The 19,839-nt window shown below is 45.5% G+C and overlaps 1 protein-coding gene across 10 annotated transcripts in view; it reads right to left on the bottom strand.

Annotated features, from left to right (window-relative positions):
* Window positions 1–7,169: 7,169 nt before the first annotated feature.
* The window catches only part of NDST2 (N-deacetylase and N-sulfotransferase 2), a 136,858-nt gene continuing 124,188 nt past the window's right edge, over window positions 7,170–19,839 (bottom strand). For all 10 annotated transcript variants that reach the window (XM_071811818.1, XM_071811822.1, XM_071811819.1 and 7 more), the window contains 8 exons: window positions 16,662–16,844; window positions 15,759–15,855; window positions 14,295–14,418; window positions 12,587–12,761; window positions 12,167–12,337; window positions 10,739–10,848; window positions 9,177–9,279; window positions 7,170–9,016 (listed from right to left, as the gene is read on the bottom strand). In XM_071811818.1, coding sequence (XP_071667919.1) covers window positions 8,891–9,016; window positions 9,177–9,279; window positions 10,739–10,848; window positions 12,167–12,337; window positions 12,587–12,761; window positions 14,295–14,418; window positions 15,759–15,855; window positions 16,662–16,844 — 1,089 coding nt within the window. In that variant the 3' untranslated portion in view covers window positions 7,170–8,890. The remainder of the gene's footprint in view (window positions 9,017–9,176; window positions 9,280–10,738; window positions 10,849–12,166; window positions 12,338–12,586; window positions 12,762–14,294; window positions 14,419–15,758; window positions 15,856–16,661; window positions 16,845–19,839) is intronic.

The raw sequence follows: 19,839 nt of genomic DNA, 5'->3' as shown, positions 1-19,839 counted from the left end.
AGAGCTTTGTATTTCTCAAATATCATGCAAAACAGTACCGGCTCACCCTTGATGCGATTGGTAAAGAAGCCAGTGGTCTGCTCCCATGCCTTTAGAGAGATGTTCGGTGGACTATGCAAGATACCCAACAGGGACAGCATTGCAGAAAATTAATTTTAGGAAGCTTCTATTCTTATGCCAAGGAAATTTAACAGGCTACTGCTACTTGTAAGCATTACAAGCACATAAATTTCAGGGCTTTTAAAACTGGAAGACAGGTGATTAGTGGATGTTAAGAATCCAGTTTCTCAGTAGTATTTTGCTTCTTACTTAGATTTAGCCAATAACAGTGGTAAGCTTTTAATTTTTTGCAAGCTAGAAATATGTGCCTGTTTGTGTTTGAGATTTTCAATGATACTCTGAAAAACAAACAGACAAACTCACAGGCATAAGGCAAAATTGATGAACAGGCTCCATTGGTTTGACTGTGTGTACTGCACAGACCAGAGAGCATGACTGAGGTTCCTCTAGTTCCAATTGTGCAACAGTAACTATTTAAAAATCTCCTTACAGCCCCTTGTATTCCTCTGTAAGGTTTCTGTTTGCATACTAATTATATATGCTGGTGTTCGTAAGAATGTGTTAAGCTTTGTGGTTTTTACACTGAACTCTGTGGTGATTTTGAGCTGCCTGTTATTGGGCAAAACTCCTGGATCTGACTGGAGAGCGCAGTCTGATGGCTGGAAGGTTTGGGTTCCTGGAGCACTTTCTGTGGTCTGGTTCTTGCACAGTCAGAACTGGGAAAGGAGTTTGGAGAAAAATGAGTTTTCTAATAAAGTCTAATCTTTTCTTTGCTGCTGCTTATACGAGAAAATTAGGGGGAGAGAAGGGAGCATCTTCTAGAAGAAGTAGAAGGGAAATGGGCAAAAGAGCTGAATGTATTAAATATCAGGAACAGAAGTGACTGTTACTGTATTGAGGATTTGGACTGAATGGGGAAATGAAGTGGCAGAGCCTTGTCTGTGATACATATTAGAAGACTACACTTAGACTCTGAGAAGGCAAGTTTCCAGACTACTGTAATTAATGAACACCAACCAGGAGCATGAGGGCACTGTCACCGTATCTTTGTTTTGGGAAAATACCATGGGGCTGCTTGAAGTGAGGTTAGAATGGACTTTATCTGGAAGCGTGCTTCCTTTCATTCTGTGTAGTCCCCCGTAAAGATCGTAAGAGAAAAAAATCACAATGCCCATTATCTTCCACTATGCTTAGAACTTTTTCTCTTTGCTTATTTTACCCATTCTAGTGCTCATACAGATTGCATTGCTTCCTTATGACAGACCCTGTCAGAGTTGTCTTCCAGCAGCTGCAGAGCCCAAATGTAGGAAGAGCTGAGGAATCTCACCTCAGGCTGACATGGACTGAAGAAAAAGCTCAGTAGCAGCTCGGTGGTATGAGGCACAGGTCAGTAGTTTCAGAAGTTTCCTGTCTTTTAGGAAAAAAATCCTGAGAGTGAGCAGACAGAGATGGGAGCTGTATGGAGGTGCTGCACACTCATTTATTCAGGTCTTCCAAAAGATGCTTTCAGTTCTGGATCTCTGCATCTGTTAATCTGTTGTTGTTCCTGAGCTGTATCCCATGGAAATATGCATGAGCAAAGACAGGAGAAAGTGACAAAGGAGATAATGCTGTTTTTTCTTGCCATGTCATTTGGAGATTCTCGAGGTATTTTTCCTTTATGAGATGAGCCCTAGTGGCCCCAGAGTCAGTAGCATTAATCTAATATTAAAGCAGAAAAATTATTACCCAGTGCAGCCTTGTTAGTTTGGTCACTATTCCAGGAGTTGGGAAAATACTTATCTTTTCAGAATTTCTGAGCATATTCCAGCAGAAGGCCTGTAAAAGAGCAGAGGTCACAGCCAACTCAGATTGACTTTCAGTTAACCCATGTGTTTTTTCACATGCAGTGAAGGCCAGCTGCCACAACCACTGGATGCTTTAGAGCTCTTCCAGCATATGAATGTGTTTACATAGCTGAGAAGCTATTTTCTGTGCTGGCTAACACCTTTTCCCAGGTTGGGCAGCAAATACTGAATTTAGTCAGTGCCAATAGCTACAGGTATTTGTCTGGATAGGAGCTGGCCCCCACTTGCATGGAGAGAGCTGATGTTCTGTGATGGGAGACCTTGCAATGGGTTGTTTTCATGTTTGGTGAAGTCTGTTCTGTCTGTTCCTTGAAGGTAAGATGAGTGAGGTCTTTAGACTGTACTTCTTCCTATGTGTTCTGTTCACAATGACTCACTTCATTGCCAGATTTGTTTCCTCTTGTGACCATAGGAAATACTTTCCCTTTTAGCCATTAGGGTCTCTGGAAATAACAGTTCACTTCAGTGGGAAGCTGAAAAAGTTTAATTTGTGCAGGTGCAGATGAAACCAAGTGAGAAGTGGCTGATGTCTTTACAGCAAGATACCTGTGGCCTGGTTTCCACTGTGTCCTGCTAGTGTTGAAGATCAAACTTTTTAAGAGTCCTACCGAGGGCGGGGTGCCTGGGTGGCCCTTCACTCCGAGTTAACCCACTGCCTGCACTTGATGGTTCCTCAGTACTTCAGCTGAACAACCTGATGTGGTGCGTAGATGTGCATTTTGATGCTCTGTGCAAGGATCAGTACATGCAGATAAAAGCAGATGGTGTTCCAGTGTCAGGATACTTAGAAGCAACTCCTTAAAGATGGAGGTTCCCTCTGTCTCTCATTGTATATGTCTATACAGTGGGGGCCATACATCAAAAAATATAAGGGAGAGGTTATGAGAAGATAAAGGTGAGGTACTGTAAGTGAAAGGTCTTCTTTCCCCCTTCCTGGAGAATGTTAGTGGGTGGCCATGTAGTATCTTTACCCCTTGTCTGTAGGTGCTCTTATCCTGTTATCTGGGACAGCAGCTTTTCTAGAACTTAAACTGTGGATCCTGTATAGTTCTGAGACTTCAGGGGTAAAACTTTGGTGTAAGTGTAGCTGGTAGAAGACATCCCAAGATTGCATCTGGACTTCTGGATATTTGACTCATCAGAAGGAATAATGTGATTTTTGCTCTTACGGAATGGATAAGATAAAGGTTTTGGTAGTCGCGAGCCTCGTTCCTTGGAACACATCTCATGCTGCAGGTACCCGTTTTGTGTGCAGGTGGGGTGTGCCAGCCTCCGAGAGGGCAGGCCCCTCCTCCCTCTCTGGACACCTTCACCTACTGCCATCTCTCTTGCTTGTGAAGGTTTTCCTTTGGAAGTGCTTCCCAGGAACACGGGTTCACAGAACAGTATTTGCCTATGGACTTCAGTATCTTTACAGCCCGTGAACAGGCTGAGTTGGAGTTGTCACCTGACAAAGCAACATGCTTAGCAACAGGTATGGCTGGAGTTAGTTAGCTGAAAAGCGTTTCTGTCTAGTTTTGTGTAGTGTCATTAATTTTTATTTGAGATATAGATTTTTTTTCCTTCTCTGAGAGCCCATTCAGAAATCGCCTCCTGGTGAACTGTTGAACCTAAACTGTTTTGTAACTCTTTTGTGTCTATGTGGTTTTTATCAAGCTTAGCACTGTTGGATTTTGGAGAAGAACAATGCTTTTACTTTTCCAGCTTATTTAGCAGTAGCTTAGCTATTGCTACACAATGCTAGAGTGTGCTTAACAGCCTGGCAAAACCCAGCGTCAATGGAAACGGAGTAAGCATTGAAGCATCCACGAAGTTTATCACCATTTCCCAGTGTAAGTAAGTCAGCCGTAACATGATGTAAATTTGGACTCCTCTTCTTCTGTGGGAGTTGGGAAAAATGTATTTTTCTTACCTGGATGTTAATAGAAGGGCACAGAGTATTAAAATGGATTTTCCAGGATTTACTTGAGAGAGCATGACAAAACAGGAAAGTGTGTTCAGTCTGCTACTGAGGCTGTTCGTTTTTTGTTTTGTTTTAAACTAAGCTGAAAATAGTGAAAAGGGCAAGTTGGGCCATGAGGTCGTCTTAGCATTTGTTGATGGCCATGACTGTTGTATGACTTTGCTTTTAAGACCTGCCGATAGAGTGAATGGCTCTCAAATATTGAGAATATTTTATGTTTTTCTGTGCCTGAATTTAACTGGCATGTGACATGATTATATGGTAGAGGGTCTTTCTTAAATAGTACCTTTTTTCAAACTACCTCTCCTCTCACTAACCTCACTGCCCCAGCATCATTCACACATGACTTTTGAACTTCCTTCTGCTTCGTGTTTCTATTTTAAGGGCACTTGCATTTGGGCAGGGTGCCAGAGGCACCTGTCCCAGAGTGGTGTTAACCTGTGACATCTGCTTGGGGCTGCTCTGTGCTTGGGTTTCCATTTGAGCCCAGGACTAGTTAATGCTTCTTCTCAGTGTTAACATCCAAATGCAAGCTTTGTGTGCTGTCAGAAGGCAGCGTCACTGCTGTACAGGGTTTCTTGTTGGTATAAAGATGGTGACTGTGCTCTGTAAGAAAAGGACTTTTGTTGCTTTTTTTTTTTTTCTTTTTGGTGTTACAGTTCCAGCATTTGTAGCTACTTAATGCTGCACAGGGTGCACTGCACAACTACTTCACTGACATGAAGGGATTGTGAGCTATAAGAAGGGGAAAATACTGGAAATGCATTAAAAACCTATTGTATATGGTATATGTACCTAGTGCACACTATGAATGGGGACTGGGTCCCCGCACTTTCCATGTCCTACTTTGCCTCACTTAAGCCAGGCAGGAGAGCTGCTCTATCAGGAAGTCTGGGGCTTAAAGGGCAGCCACTGTGCGAGGCCTTAGCAGCAACACATTTTACAGCCCGAAGTGCACTTTGTCCAGTAACTTGACGTGGAGGAGCCTCAGACCAACCCGATTTATGATCTGCTGTTACTGTAAGTGAAATAAGCATGACCTGGGTTTCAGACAGCTCGGGCAGTGGTGCGGTGATGGACAGGCTGGTTTACAAACATTGTGGAGAGACTGGGGAAGTCAATAAGATTATATAGGTGAGAATGGGGAGAAATTGAGTCTTGGAGGTGGAGCTTTAAATAATTCTCAGTGTTTACTCTTTTCACCTCCCTCCAGCCCCCAAGCCTTTAGGAAAAAGGGGAAAGAAATAAACTGTAGGTAAAGCCCTGATAACTGGTGTGGAGGTACCAGTGCTCAAGCCGTGTCCTGCTGCGCGATGGGAGTTTTTATTCCCGGCTTGAGGCAGCCCGCTGGTAACGCTGTCCTGTGTTGGGTGCTGCTCTTGGTGTCTCACTCGTGGCTGCAGTGTCAGCCAGGGGACACTCACAATTCAGCAAGGAGGAGGAACGGGTTTGTTCCACATTCATTTGACATGTTCAGTCCAGTTTGTCATTGCTTTTCTTACCGTGTTACTATTGATACAGCAAAACGATTGGCCAGCAATCAGAGGATTCTCTTATGAGGTGAGTGTGAGGGCTGAAAAACAGGGTGAGTTTGATCAAGTTGTTTGTTAGATTGACATGTCAGAATGGCACACAGCAGTCAGCTGCACCTTTCAGCCATCAGATTTTTTTATGTATGTTGAGTTGATAGATGCTGCCACCTACAGAAAAATTCTCCCAGTTCCCTGTAACTGAGACTTGTACCAGTAGGGGCTGTACCTAGCGGAAATTTGTAGCAGCCCACTTGGAAGTATCTTCCTGATTGAATTCCACAGGTTGTGTGTGAGTGGAAATTCCAGCTTCATGTGCTGAGGTTGCTTTTTTTTTTTCACACAGACACTGATGGCTTCCTTAAAACGAAAGCTAAAAAAAACCCACTTTGTTTCCTGTTGTTTTGCCAATTCTCACCTTTCCTGCACCCTTCCAGTTCTTAAGTGACATGACCTCACTACTGTTTTTATTGCCTTTCTGCTACCTGGGTCAAATTACTCCTTTTTTGAATGGGTCATCATACTACAAAAAATATTTTTATCCGAAAAAAAATTTGTAATATATTAATGTTTCGTGCTTACCATTTTCCTTGTCTTGGCAGTGAACTGCTGCTTACCATCAAGTTCTGTTGCTAAACAGTGAGGTAAGAAGATGAGGTTTTCCTTTTTTTCCACTATCAAAAAGAAGTGTGAGGGTCCATAATGTGTGAGTGCCTGATGGGTTTGTATCTAGTAACCAGTGCATCTCACTGGAAAATACAGTTTTGATGGCTTTTTGATATCATAGAGCTTCTGATTAGGAGGGAGTGTGTGTTTCCACAGCTTTGAGGGAATGGCTGGGGCAGAGGGCTGCTTCTGCAGCTGTGTGCTTTCTGAGGGACTTATCAGATCTGAAAATGACTCATCAGCTAAATCAGATAGGGACATCCCACATTTGGATCTGACCACAGCAGGTGATTTGTTTGCTGTTAGCAAAAGCAGTAAGAACTAGCATAGAAATGAAGCAACCAGGGGGAGGGGGGAACAATAAATAATGAGAACATGCTGCTACCCTTTGCTGCCTTGATTGAAGGACTATTGCCAGTAAAATAACCTTGACATTTATTGAACATTATTCCTAGTACCCTGATTATTTTTTTTTAATGTATGAATCTATCTCCTTGAAGATGTACCGAAGTCTGAAGTAAAGTGTGAAGTAATCGTGTAAGTGACAACCTATAATGGATTAGGAGCAGGAAACCGTGGCTAATGGAGCATCAGTAGCATTGGTCCTGAGAGCCTCCTCCTCTTCCTCCTGTGGCAGCATGTAAAATAGCTGCACTGCTGCTGCTGTGTTTATTTGTGAAGTGAGAGCTGTAAGGCTGTTTTATAATGCTGTCACAACCGTGCCTATTTAAACAATGTTTTACTTCCAGTTGACTGGCAGGTTGCTGATGACTGCTCGTGGGCTGCTGGCCAGTGCCAGGTGTGGGAGCACACCTGAGCAGAAGGTGCACAGCACTGCTCCAGTGGCTGGAACTCCTGCAACAGCCAGGGATGGCCCAAAAGTCATCACTGGAAGAAAGCAGTAACAATGAGTCTCTAACCACAGGCCATGTGCTGTGTCAGCCTACAGCTGTACTTGCAGAGAAAGAAGCCTTAGGATGCTGGTTCTATGTTGTTACAAATATAGCTAACTTAGCTTTGTTGCCCTCCCAAGTATCGGCTGTAAGGTCTTCCAGTTTTTCTTATGCTTCTACCATGACATCACTCCAGATCATCACAAAGAAGAAAAATAAGTAGTACATTTATTGAATCCACTTACTACTACTTCTAGCCTTTACTCGGACACTTGTGCTCAGCTTTGGGAGCCAAGAATTTCTTCATTATCATTCAATGTGAATGATGCTATACATGAATCCAGTGCAGGAAGTCAGGCTCTTCTCTCTAACAGGAGCGAGAGAGGGGTTTCTAGTCTTTCTGTCCTTTTTTTTTTTTGGCTGCACAAAATAACCCTTTCCAAGGGCACATGAAATAAAATACTATATTGCATATTATATACATTTACATACAACGGTAAATGCACCAGTCATTCAGAAATACACAATACCTAAGGCTCAATGGAAAAGCTTGGTTGAAGCAACTTCTCTCCTACAACAGGAGAAAAGGAGCTCATGACAGTTGTGGAAGTTTCCATAATCTGTGTTCATATGGATCCGGCCCCTCTGTTCTCTGGCACTGCATCGATCTCCAAGGCCCAGCTGTGCCTGGGAAGGAGGGACAATGGCCCACATGACTCCAGAAGCCTCCGGCTCAGCAACAGAAAACATGTACAACCACGATGGAGGATTTCCTCTGAGAGTAATTGTCCAGCAACTGCAGGAGGAGGCAAAGCACTTAAGTGTACTTACTGGACTAAACAACTTCTTTTGGATACAGGAGACCACTTCTAACTCCCAAGCCTTCCCTTTAAATCTGAACAATACTTACTTTTAACTGGTTTTTGCTTTTCTCCTTGGATGGTTGGACTGCAGGGGATTAAAACAGGTGCTAGTATCAGCATATGTGGTAGGGGCCCTGGAGATGTTGGAAAGAGAAAAATGTTGCGCTTTTTTTTTTTTCCTCTTTTTAAGCTGATCAGAGATGGGGTACTGAATTGTCTGCTTTCAGCTGTATCAGCCTTATTTTACAATACCTGAGCTTTGCTTCCCCCAGCTGCTGTTGTGCTGCACTAACACATACCTCCAAAGAGCTCTAAGGGGACGTACTGCACCTTGGTTGTCTTCTGAAATGTCTAAAGTCCCTGCAGAGAAATACTCGCCCCATTGCCACATATGGCAACCTTTTCCCTAAGATAACAAAACAGTTGTGTGTGTGTCAATATCTGCAGCTTTCCCCTATCTCCCACTGACCCTTGGACCCAGCGTCACAGCAGCAGGTAAGGAGAGGAAACCTTACATCTGTAACATCTGTCTCCAAGAAGGTGCAGTCCCCACAAGCCACACACAGTGGCACTGTAAGTAATGATGGTCGCCCTGGTACCGTGCATGGGGTGGAACAAGGTGTTCTTGTACCTCGCTGCTGCGAAATCGACTCCTGGATAAAAGCTGGGGTTCACTGGACCAGATTCCCCTTGGGGCATAACCTCTGAAGTCTTTACTTCTGGATTCAGAGGAGTAACACATTAACCCTCCAGCTAGTGCCTCTTTCACATGAGTACTTGAAACATAAAGTGTTAACCGTGCTCTCTCCCCTGTAGGGCAGGCATTCCAAATTGTTCCTGTAAGTAAAAGTCAGAGTGTAACACACCATTAATACTCGAGAATGTGATGCACTCCATGCCCCAGGGCAGTGGCAGAGGCAGCAGCCCTTCCCAGTGGTCAGGAAAGGCTCCACATGCACATTCTCTGCTCCTGCTTATTTGTCCACTTGTTTTGGCTTGACGAGATGGCATCACAGCACGTGTGTGAGCACCACACATCTCAATGGCACTGGCGGCAAGGGAGTTCCCCTCAGCTCCAGCTGGAGTTCTGCAGTTCCTCCCGAAGCCAGGTTGGAAGGGGCTGTCCAAGTCTGTTCATCAGCTTGGATAACTCGATGTTGTGCTCCCGGTAGAAGTCTCTTAGGAACAGCCGTGACTGTGTGGAAAATACGGACCACATTAGCATGAAAAGAAAATGTTACCATCAACACATGTTCCTTAGGTCATCTAGGACACAGGTGGTAGGAAAATCCAGGCTGGTTTGCTGAGATGTTTCTACATCTCTTGCTGCCAGCAGATTTAAGACAGTTACTCACCGAGGAATCCATATCAGGGTATTTTCTTCCTTTACTCTTTCCTAGGCATTTAGTCTTTCCTCCATCTAGCAGCTGGCACCAAAATCCTTTTGCTTCATCAAATCTGAAAAGGATACTTGTCTTTAAAAGATATGGCCACATGCCCAGTTAGTAGCAGGAGAAATTAAGTAGTGCTATAGGTATTTCCCATTTCAATGCTTTAAAAAGTGGGTTTGTTTATGATATTGGTTCAATATTTTTTTAAGCACTTGACTACTTTGATAAGAAATCCATTACAACCATGATTGTTTCGGCTTCATGCAAATTTCAGAAGTAATAAAGTGTTACAATGTTTGTCTGTTAAGCTTGAGGAGGGAAATAATCCATGTTTTAGTGTATGCAAATTCCTTTATATCTCTTCTTCATAGCTGAAACGTGTTAGAGAATTCCCTATTTAAAATTCCAGTGTTTCTTCTCTTGCTAAAACATAGGTATAATGCGATGCTGGGAACTGTAAGTGGTCGTGTCTGTCCTGTCCCCTCAATTTGCCAAAGCCAAGCTTGACGTTTGAGCAGGTATCTCCACCAAACTCTGAGGCAAGCTCACCAGTGCCATTTCTTTTCTGACCCTGGCCGAAGGGTACCAGCCACTACCACTACTATAAATAGCCATTTACCATCACGACATGTGCTCCAGCAAGTAAGGCTTTAAAGTAATCTGACATGTCCCTAAATCTGCCCTCCCCTGGGGAACCATGTACTAACCCCTTGGAAAATAACAGAGAACTGAATTGGTTCTTCTCTCTTTCCTGTTGAAGGGCAATTGCCATATGCCTACACACACACACACCACTCACTGCCCTCTCACGTAGTGATAACAGAGAAGATGTGAAAATACCAGTTTCAGCTGCAAAGAGCAATATTCAGGATGTCCAGTGGGCCTGAAGAACTTCCACTGAAGACTGATACAGCCACAGATCACCTTCAGCTAGCACTTAATCTATTCAGATTAACTGTACTTGTGGTGTCTGTAAGATCACAGTAATGGCTGAGTAACATCCTTCAACTCAGCAGCAGTGAGGCAGTGCCTCTGCTAGCACTCGCTAACATAGCTCCGGGCACCTGTCAAGTTCATGTCTTCTGGAATAACAGGCTCTTTATCTCAAAACAGTGCGATGTGTCCCTAATCATCTAGCTGAAGATACGAGCAGCCTGTCACACATTTTTATGATACTTCATCTACTTTCTGTCAGATGTAGGTATAACACAAAACATAAGGAGTGCTAATAATTCCAGCACCTTTTCTGAAACCACAAAGATGAACTGGAAAACATCGTAATTACTGCTGTGAGCAACTTCCTGCTTCTCCACAACAGTGCCAAAAAGCACCCCTTCCCCTATCATTTCTGCAAGACTAAGTTATTATTCCAGTCTTAGCACAGCACCTCATGCTGTCTGAACCTAATTTTAGGGTTAGGCTTCCCTCTGAAACCTTAGCAAGATAGATAAGAAGCATTCTTCTCATCAAATGTACTAGTATCGCACTTGCCTAAGAAAGCATCCTCCCAAATACAGTGTCCTTACCTGAGAGCCTGGGTGTAGTTGAAGAGCGGGGTGACTCCCAAGAACTTCTGGATGTTGTCCATTACGGAGGCAGGGTTGTGTCTCAGCTCCTGACCATCCACAATGAGAAGCTGTAAAGACAGCAGCCACCTTGGTCTCTAACAGCTTGTGCTGAACGCCATCCGTGAGCTTCCTGCATCTCAGAACTGCCCTGGCCTTTGTGCCTGTGAGCAAAGGCTGCCAAAGCCTGTTTATCCTAGAGCAACACCATGGGGGTGAGACCCATTTGTCACAACAGACAGAAGTTATGATACGTGCCACAAATACTATAAGACAGTAGATCATGACAGGCTTTGCTTAATAAATTTGCCTTTGGCCATACCCTATGTAACTGAGCATTAAGCATGATGTACATAGTGTCTCTGGAAACTCATGTATTCTTTTTAGATGTCAGCACCCATTGTGCTAAGTATTCTTCTGTAGCCTATGATTATTCTCCTGTTACATGTATGATAGACAATAATGAACAACATTTGTGCTAATAAATTGCCTATTCCAAAGCACACAATAGTCACTTCAAGTTTGGGAAGGCAAGAGACCCTAACCATAGTAAGTACAAGGATGATGTGTCTGTCTCCATCATTTCTCATGGCAGTAGCCTCCAGGACTGGCAAGACAATGAGACATGAACCCAAGAATGTTTTCCCATGTCTCTTTTAGTCTTGGCAGATCTATCATGTGCAGTTCAGGCTGCTGCTTTGGCAGAGAATAAGAGACTAAATGGACATTATAAGAGATTTCTGGATTATAGACTGAGGATAACCCCAGCAGCAGAAAGGAACTTGGAAAAACATAGCCCGATTCACAATTTTTTAGACAGTTTTAAAAATTCTTGGAAATTCAGACACAGAATTATCTATAAGGTCTATTAGTTGATTTTTTGCAAATTTATACATAAAACACAGAATCCTGACATCTCTGCAGTGGAATTTCCCTTCAGCAGGCAGCTAAAGGCTTCACAACATGGGAACTAACAAGTGGCAGGGACCAAAAACCTCTCTTTAGAGCAATGAAACCACAGCAAGTAGCTGAACACCTACTGGGCCTGAAGAGGGTCCCTGGGCTGTAGGCTGCCCAGATGAAAGGAAGGGAATGCTAACACTGCTATTCCTGCTGAACGTCTCAGTGGTGTGGAGCTCTCTGGGACATCACAGTATCCTCTTGCACTCATTTACTTTTACAAATACAATAAAGTGCAAAATTGGAGTATCCAAGCCTGATTTCTTATCAGAAGCAAGTGGTGTCTCTTCAATAAGACAAGACAGAAAGTGAAATGAAAACAACAGGGGAAGGGGGCTCTGGAGAGCATGTGCACACTTTACAGTTTGTTCTCCTCTCCACTAAATGTACAAGGGGCTCCAAGAAAGCCTCTACTGCCAAAGCTCCTACCTGCCCCGAGGGGTAGTATGTGAGCCAGCGCTCCAGGTGAGTTGAGTACCAGCCAGGGAGCAAGCATCGGCTTTGCAGGTTCCGCAGTTCCTGAGGGGCCTGGGACTTCGCAGAGATCACTTGGTAGAAAGTGTAATTGAGCGCCACAGGGTCATTGTGAGCACGCTGGTGCTGAAAAAAATAAGCCAAATTTAGGAGCAGGAACATAAAGTTCCATCTTACACATCTCTGAGCAGACCCCACTGACTTGGCACAACTCTCCACCGATACCTTTGTCTGTAACTCTGTCCACACTCTGCAGTAAGCCTGCATCATTGTTTTCCTGGCCCCTCTATGGAAATGGGCTTTCTGCCTCAGGCTTTCCACCTCACCCCACTGGCATAACCAAACTTCACCCAGGGAGCAGCGCAGGGAAGTTACCTGGTACCACGAATAGGCTCGGTCAGCAGGGTTGATCAGAACAGTAATGATTTTGGCTCGAGGCAGCAGGGCTGCACCACGTTTCGGTACCACCTCTGTGTCAAAGTAATTGGCACTCTTCTCAAACATGAAGTCTGTGCTGGCATTGGAGGGGATGGGAAAGAATTCCATGTACCTGCCGAACAGACAGGATGCTGGTGAGCAGCACAGACCGACAAAGAACTGGCATATGACACAATGATGTGCTTGCACCTCTTCAACAGACACAGTTCACAGAACAACTGCACCTGCCAGCAACACAATGAATGGGCAAAATGGCACAGAGCTGGCAGAGGCAGGACTTGGAAAGGGGTGGTGGAACACAGCACAGAAAGATGGAAATGATAGAAGGGTGAGAAAGTATTTTGCTGAGAGTGCGTTCCCCAAGTCCTGGGGTAGTGGAATGAAAAGGTTGAGGGTAGAGCACGAGCTGCAGTCTCCCCAAGAAAAGAGGTTTTGTCCCAAGAATAAGGTCAGAATCAGCTGCCTGGCCTGCCACTGACTGCTTGGGTTAGACCCATCTAAATAATTTCTCTCTTTGCACCTTAGTTCACGGTTCAGACACAGGGTAAAGAGCTCAGCTCTGCTCTGCCTCACATGAGCTTGTAAAATTAGTAATACAGAAACTGTAAGACATTTGACTAATAGTAGAGTAGAGGATAATGGAGGAAAAGGACACTGTGAAGCACAGGAAGACTGGTCTCTGCTGAAATTTAAGCTGTACAACAAATTCAAATTACACCCCAAACAAGAAGATTCTTCTCTTGCACATGATGCTACACTCAAGCTGGATGACTTTTCCACGGGATAAACATAACAGTCTGTGCTTTCTGAGCCTGTCTTATCAGGTAGTACAACTGCTCTGTAGTCCTTCACTCACATGAGCTTCATTGAAGCACCAACCGCCTTACAATATATCTTCAAGAGTTCTCTAAATGATTAGAGAAGTCAGACAAAATTTCTCACAGGTCACAGGCAAAGCAACCCCACAGTAGAATGCCTGACTGCCACACAGCCATCCCTCAGAGCCACACGTGAGGGAGCGCAGTGCCACGGTGGACTCCAAGTGCACACTTCCAGCAAGAAACAACTTTAAAATTCTCTGCCAGGAAACACAGTGGAATGATAGTGCCATAGTGACACTGTTATTTCCCTGACAGGTGGAAACACTCTATCAAAATTGCATATTCTACAGGTAAGGAACAGGGTATGGAGGTGGCCAAAGAGACAGCACAAGGAATGCAGTGTGATCTCTTTAGTCTAAAGGGCCCAGAATAACTGTACGGAGGTTGTCCCTTCTGTCCTATGGGTCTTAAGTTGGAAATAATGAAAAATTTTTAACGAGAACACTGTTGTCTGTTTTGCATGTCAACGGAGAAGAAACCTCATGACAGCAGTGCCTTCAACAAAGACTGAATTTTAAAAGCCAAATAATGCTCAGAGATCTCCTAGCGACAGTCACTAATATAAAAAAACTACCTGTCCTGCTCCTGGGACTAAGCAGTTGGGTTAGCAGGAAAACAGAATGTGCACTGAGCCATAGCAATGAAAACAGCTCTTTAGAAACAGAGAAGCTACTAATGTGGCTGCAGTGGACACACAGACTGAGAAGAAGACAACTTGGGTGCACCTTATCACAAGAACACAGGATTCTTGACAGGATTCTTACCAATCAATTCCTTTATGATAGTTGGGTCCATTAAAAAACTGTATCTCCTCGAAGGTGGATGGACTTGGGAAGTTACTGGTGACAGCTGGATGCATGGTCAAGAAGAAGTGCACAGCTGTTGTACCTGCAACAGGAACCAGTTAACGGGACCTGGGTCACACATAATGCTTGGCTGAACAAAAGGCTACACTGCAAAAAACAGTCTCCAAGTGGGCACGCTCCTGCTATCACTGGCTAGCCCAGCCCTTAACTCATGCAGGTTACAAGAGCAGAGACACCAAACACTTTGCGATTGGACTTGGCAGCTCAATCCCATGTCTCAGCTCATGCAGCTGATGTAAGTCACCTCCTTAACATGACAGCTGTCACTCATGCTGGCTATCTTGTGTTCTTACCATGGCTAGGCTACGCCCATGATTTTTTTTCCCTGGTGGCACAGCCACACTCTCATGTGGCAGAACCCACACCTGCCGAACAGGAGGTGGCCTGAGCACTGCAGGACAGTATCACGTGCATGGGAAGGAGATATGCTGGGACAACAACAGTGTCCTCGGGTAAGAATTCAGCTAGATGTGCCTTGGCCTGGCTATTCCCTTTACCCAGCCAAACCTAATAATCCTGCTCAGCACGCAGCTGTAGGCTCCAGCAGGCCAATAAATCAGCTGAGAGAAGGGTTTTCTTATTGCGCCACTGCAAGCAGCTTGGGTTGTGGTACAGGGGGGCCCATGCTGCACACACACCAACAGAGCTCCACAAGGACACAGGCAGGAGACAGCAGCTTGGCCGGGAAAAGCTTCCTCCCAAGGCCAGCATCACTGTTCACTGTGCATGGTTGGCAGCTGCTGTTTCACTGCACTATAGAGAGAGCCAAAGTTTGAAGACCTGGCTTTGGCTGAAGAGATCTTGCTCTCTTTGGCCTAGAAAGGACTCCTCAGGACAGTACATGCAGCCATGTTGCTGCCAACCACAGTGCCACAGCAGTTAAGAAGAGGTGGTGACAGAGGTCAGACAAAAGAGGATCTCTGTTTCCCACTGACAGCGACATGCAGCATGCAGTGGGTACACAGATCCATCAGAACAACAGCACTAGGGGGCATTCGTCATAACCTCTGCTAAGCCTGTGCGTTTAGTCCTGCTGACAGCTTCTGTTTGTGACACACTAAGAAAGGTCACAGTTTCTCTGAGCTTATGTGGAAAAGCCAAAACACAACTCTGCAGGTAGGGCTTTTCCCTGCAAATTGGAACTGAGCCAAGCAAAGTCCCAGGCCACAAAGTACTGATGGACTTGCCAGATTTAGGTTAGAACAAATGTGAGATTCTTTGAAATGTCCTCTGTGGCCATTTGGCAGCTTGCACAAAGGGCAGCCATACAGACAGACCTGCACCACAGACCTTGCCAGCTCTCCTCTCTGGAGGAATGAGATGGAATCTACAATCTATCTTTACATAAAGTATTTACATTACCAGTTTTCTGAGGTCCCACAATGAGGAACTTGGGGAGCCGATCGCATGTTTTCTCTTTGGACCAGATATCCTTGTGCCTCTTATCATCACAGGGATTCTGCAGCAGAAGTGATGGGATTAAGCATTACCAGAGGAGCTAATGGAAAAGGGAGGAAAAGCTGGAAGGCCAGTCCTCTCAGGAAAACGCTATTAGCGTATGAAGAACACTTCACAGCCACACTGCTGTGCTGCCAGGCATCAAGAAGAGTTAAGTGAAAACACGAGGGAACATTTTCAAAAGCTCTAAAGTGACACAGAAGCCAAAGTCCCTCTGAGAGTGTTAACCACAGGCCCTGCCCCATGTAGCCATGCTGGGCTGGCCCACCATGATAGCACAGCTCAGGATCTGTGAACTTCTGGCAGACTGACAACTCTATCACCTTCAGTTAATTTCATCTGCTCATTACCATGCAGAGAGCTGCTGCACCAGGATAAAATGGAATAAGCATGTTTTTATTTAATAAACATGAATTCTGCAGTGTGAAATTACTTTAAGATTAATCACATTAACATGCCTGCGAGCTCCTCCAGCACCAAACAGGGTCTTCCCTGCACATTTAATATCTCACAGCAGCTTGCTCTAATATAAGCCCTTTAACAACCCTAATGCCTGCAAGCCTGCCCCCGAGTCACTTGTGACAGTCATCCCTGTCCCTATGCTCACACCGTGACTGTGTCCTACTCCTCCTACTCCCCATCCCTTCTACCTTGCAATTTGCCACCTGCAGCCTCAAGCCACAAAGGTTAAACCTAAAAGCTTTATGCATTTCCCCTCTGTGCTCTGGATCAGCAGTCTTGCCACACTTTAAATGTGGGACATACCTCTTGGAAAACCATCAGGAGTGGTTAAAGCTTCCTGCTCACCTGCCACAAGGGATTCTTTTCCTGGGGAAAGATTTCAAAGTACTTTTTTGCAAGTTGGACAGGGGGCAGTGTTTGCAGGCGAAGGTTGGTCCAGCACTGCACAAACTTGACCAGGCTCTCAAAAGTGTACAGTCCCAGACGGTCATTCCCATAGTTGGACAGGTGGGTCATGAAGATGCTGATCTAAAAATAGGAAAGACATGGGATACTGGTAAACAGGTAACAGTACTGTTTCCTCCTAGATTGATTCCACTGTCAGCAAGAGGCTGTTCACAGCTCAGACTGCCCAGGCTGTCTGGGTTGATGAATGTCCATCTGCCAGTATACAGCACTGCTGTGACGAAAAATGAAAAATGTAGTGCTTGCAAGACAGGAGGAACTCCAGAGAGGAAGGACACATACCTCTCATCACCCACACACTACTCCCCTGGGTTACTAACTGAGCCCCAGATGTGAGTCCAGAACAGGTTAAAAATTCTATTCAAGTGGCTCTGGGACATTCAGGGGAACAAGGGTTAATCAGTGACTCTCTCCTAGGCAAAACCTTGCAAAGCCTCTTTCATGGGAGAATGGGAGCTTCCTTTCCTCTCCCCAAGGCACAAGCAGGGTGACCTCTCCAGCTGCAGTCCCTGCTACAGCAGAGGTGCAGGCCAGGCCAAGGGGCAGCACGCTGCAGGCCAGGGCACAGCAGCACAAGGGACAGTTCACCGGAGTTATTCCTAGGCCCACAGCCTGCAGCTTTCATTCACTTTGGACTTGACATATCAAGTGTAAAGGAACAAGTGGCAATTCACACTTCAAAATACAAACAAGTGTACGTAGGGACCTGAACGTGGACTTCAAAGAGACATCGCACTAGGACGTTGTGGTAGGAACAGACACCAGCTGATAAGGTTTTAGCTCGTGAGAGCCTTCAGCATAGGCAGCCCCTGAAAAATGTCCTGCCAAGCCCGAGGATGTGAACCCTTGGGCACAGTGGCACTGAGCACTCAGGGGTGCTCAGGAGCCCGTGTGCTGTCTCTGCCATGCCCAGCCAATTCTTCTCTCAAACAGATACATTTCCCTCCTGTCTATTTTTCAGTATTTTAAATTTTGGAAAAGAGTGCAAATAGACGGTTGTCAGCTTTACTCTGGTGTGCAGTTTCGACAGGTGCCATGGAATTGGGCATCCCAGTGCCTGTAACACAAGATCACTCTGTCAGACACAAACCACGCCATGGCTAGACGTTGGTGAAACAAAAGCAGAACACCAAGGCAAATGGGAGAATGAGTACATGGATGACTTAGCCCAGTGTCTGCTAGAGCAGGGAGGGGAAGAGACCTCAGTCACAGCAGGGACACCCACTGCTGCACAGTTCAGGGCTGAATCCTGCTGATGCCAGGCAAGGTCACTGGGCAACAACAGGTTTCCCTGGCAGGAGGCAGGAATGGCTTTCCCACTCACAGTAGGGGAAGAGCAAAAGGGGGAAGCAGGAGACAGATGGTCTTGGGATGAAGACATTGCTGGCACTCAGGAGGTCTGAATTTCAGTTTTCTGCCCAGTGTCACCATGGACTGGTCTCAGGTACTGATAGATAGTAGCGCTTTGTGCCTGAGCCATCCCCAAGGCATTGTGAAATTAATTTAATCCTGTCCATAAGGTGCTCACACCCCAGGATCTTTGGGTAGGCAACAGAAAACAGCGATAGGACTCTAGGGCACATGGAAAGCAAGCAGAGTTTAAGACTCGTCTGCTTGTGATTTTTTCTCTTCTGGTTTTCTAGTGAGCTGACAAAAAGGCCCTGACAGACAGGCTCTGGCATCTACACTTCAAAGAGCAGCAGGTGTTTGGTGCTATTCTGTAAAAAGGATGTGCTAAACACAACACAGAGCAAAGGACAGAAAGATGTGTGTAGTTGCACGGCCATGACACAGAGCACACAAGGTGGCAAAAGATAGTGTCTCATCATGTATTTTGCTCATTTCTGGGAGACACCAGGAAGGTGGTGTGACAGTAAAGGCTGGCTCATCCCTTTGACTTGCTAGTGAAACACTGAGAGGAAAGGTTTGCTGCATGAAGTGTCTGGCTGACTGGCACAAACCCAGTGCTGCAGCAAGGAGGACACAGGTCACCACCTGCGGCCCCTTCAATACTTCCAGAATAAAAAAAGCCTGCATGTGATCCAGGTTAGCAACTGCGTCTCAGGACTGACTACATTCAGTAAAATGGCTCACACTGGTAATGCTGTCACCTGCAAACTGTTCCAAGCAACTGGATTTGGGAGACAACAAGACAAACCCAACCAAAGAGCCGCTTCCCTGTACTACTGAGCATGCAGTCATGTCCTGTACCATACATGTGCTGTTTAACAAGGCCTGGCAGCTTGCTCTGCCTTGTCACAGCTACTGCTGCCAAACCAGCTCTGAGTACTACTTCTCACATCAGCTACACTCAAGTCCCATCTCTCCCTCCCTCCCTCCCATCCACATCCAGTGACCCTGGGGACTGGCTTGGTATAACACCTCCCTCCTCTCCCCCTCCCTTCCACTCTCAGCATGCCACGGTTTCCCTTTCTTCACACTGAGGAAAGATGAAAGGTCACAGAGCACCTAGAATACAGAAGACAGGAGGGTATGAGTATCTTTGCAATACTTAACAGGCAGCTGCGGGCACAGCAGAAACCTGCCTGGGCAGTGTGAGCAGAAGCATTTGTGAGAAGTGATCACAAAGACGCCCTTTGCTCCCGGGAAACAGTGACTGGGCACACGACAGCCTATCTGCTGAACATCAACAGCTATTCTTCCTGACATCAGACCTTGTTCACAAGGCAGATCAAACATCTTCTGTTTGCACTGTGGAGTTAATCATATGCATACAGGCTTGGAGACTCTTGCATGTGTGTATCCACTCAAAGGGAGCTGGAAGCGCCAAAAAGGACAGAAAGAGCCTGGTCCAAGTCTGCTACGGATCACTGCTGGGGCTGTGGGGCTGGCCAGCTTTCTATCAGGTCCGTGAGATGGCTCTATCAGCAAGAGGAGGAATCCAAGAGTCTGAGTCACTCTGCAAACATGAGCAATGAAGAGGAGCTTAGAGCACAGTGCTCCTTTGCTTACAGAGACATAAGTTCTACACTGCCAAAAAGCAGCAAAAGTGTAAAACAATTGAAGCATCTGAAGGTGCCCAAAAGAGTTTCAGAAG

This window comes from Patagioenas fasciata, chromosome 8 (genome assembly GCF_037038585.1).
Source record: "Patagioenas fasciata isolate bPatFas1 chromosome 8, bPatFas1.hap1, whole genome shotgun sequence".
NCBI classification, from domain to species: Eukaryota; Metazoa; Chordata; class Aves; order Columbiformes; family Columbidae; genus Patagioenas; species Patagioenas fasciata.
Note: the sequence above shows the minus strand (reverse complement) of the source record. Positions and strands in the feature narration are given on the sequence as shown.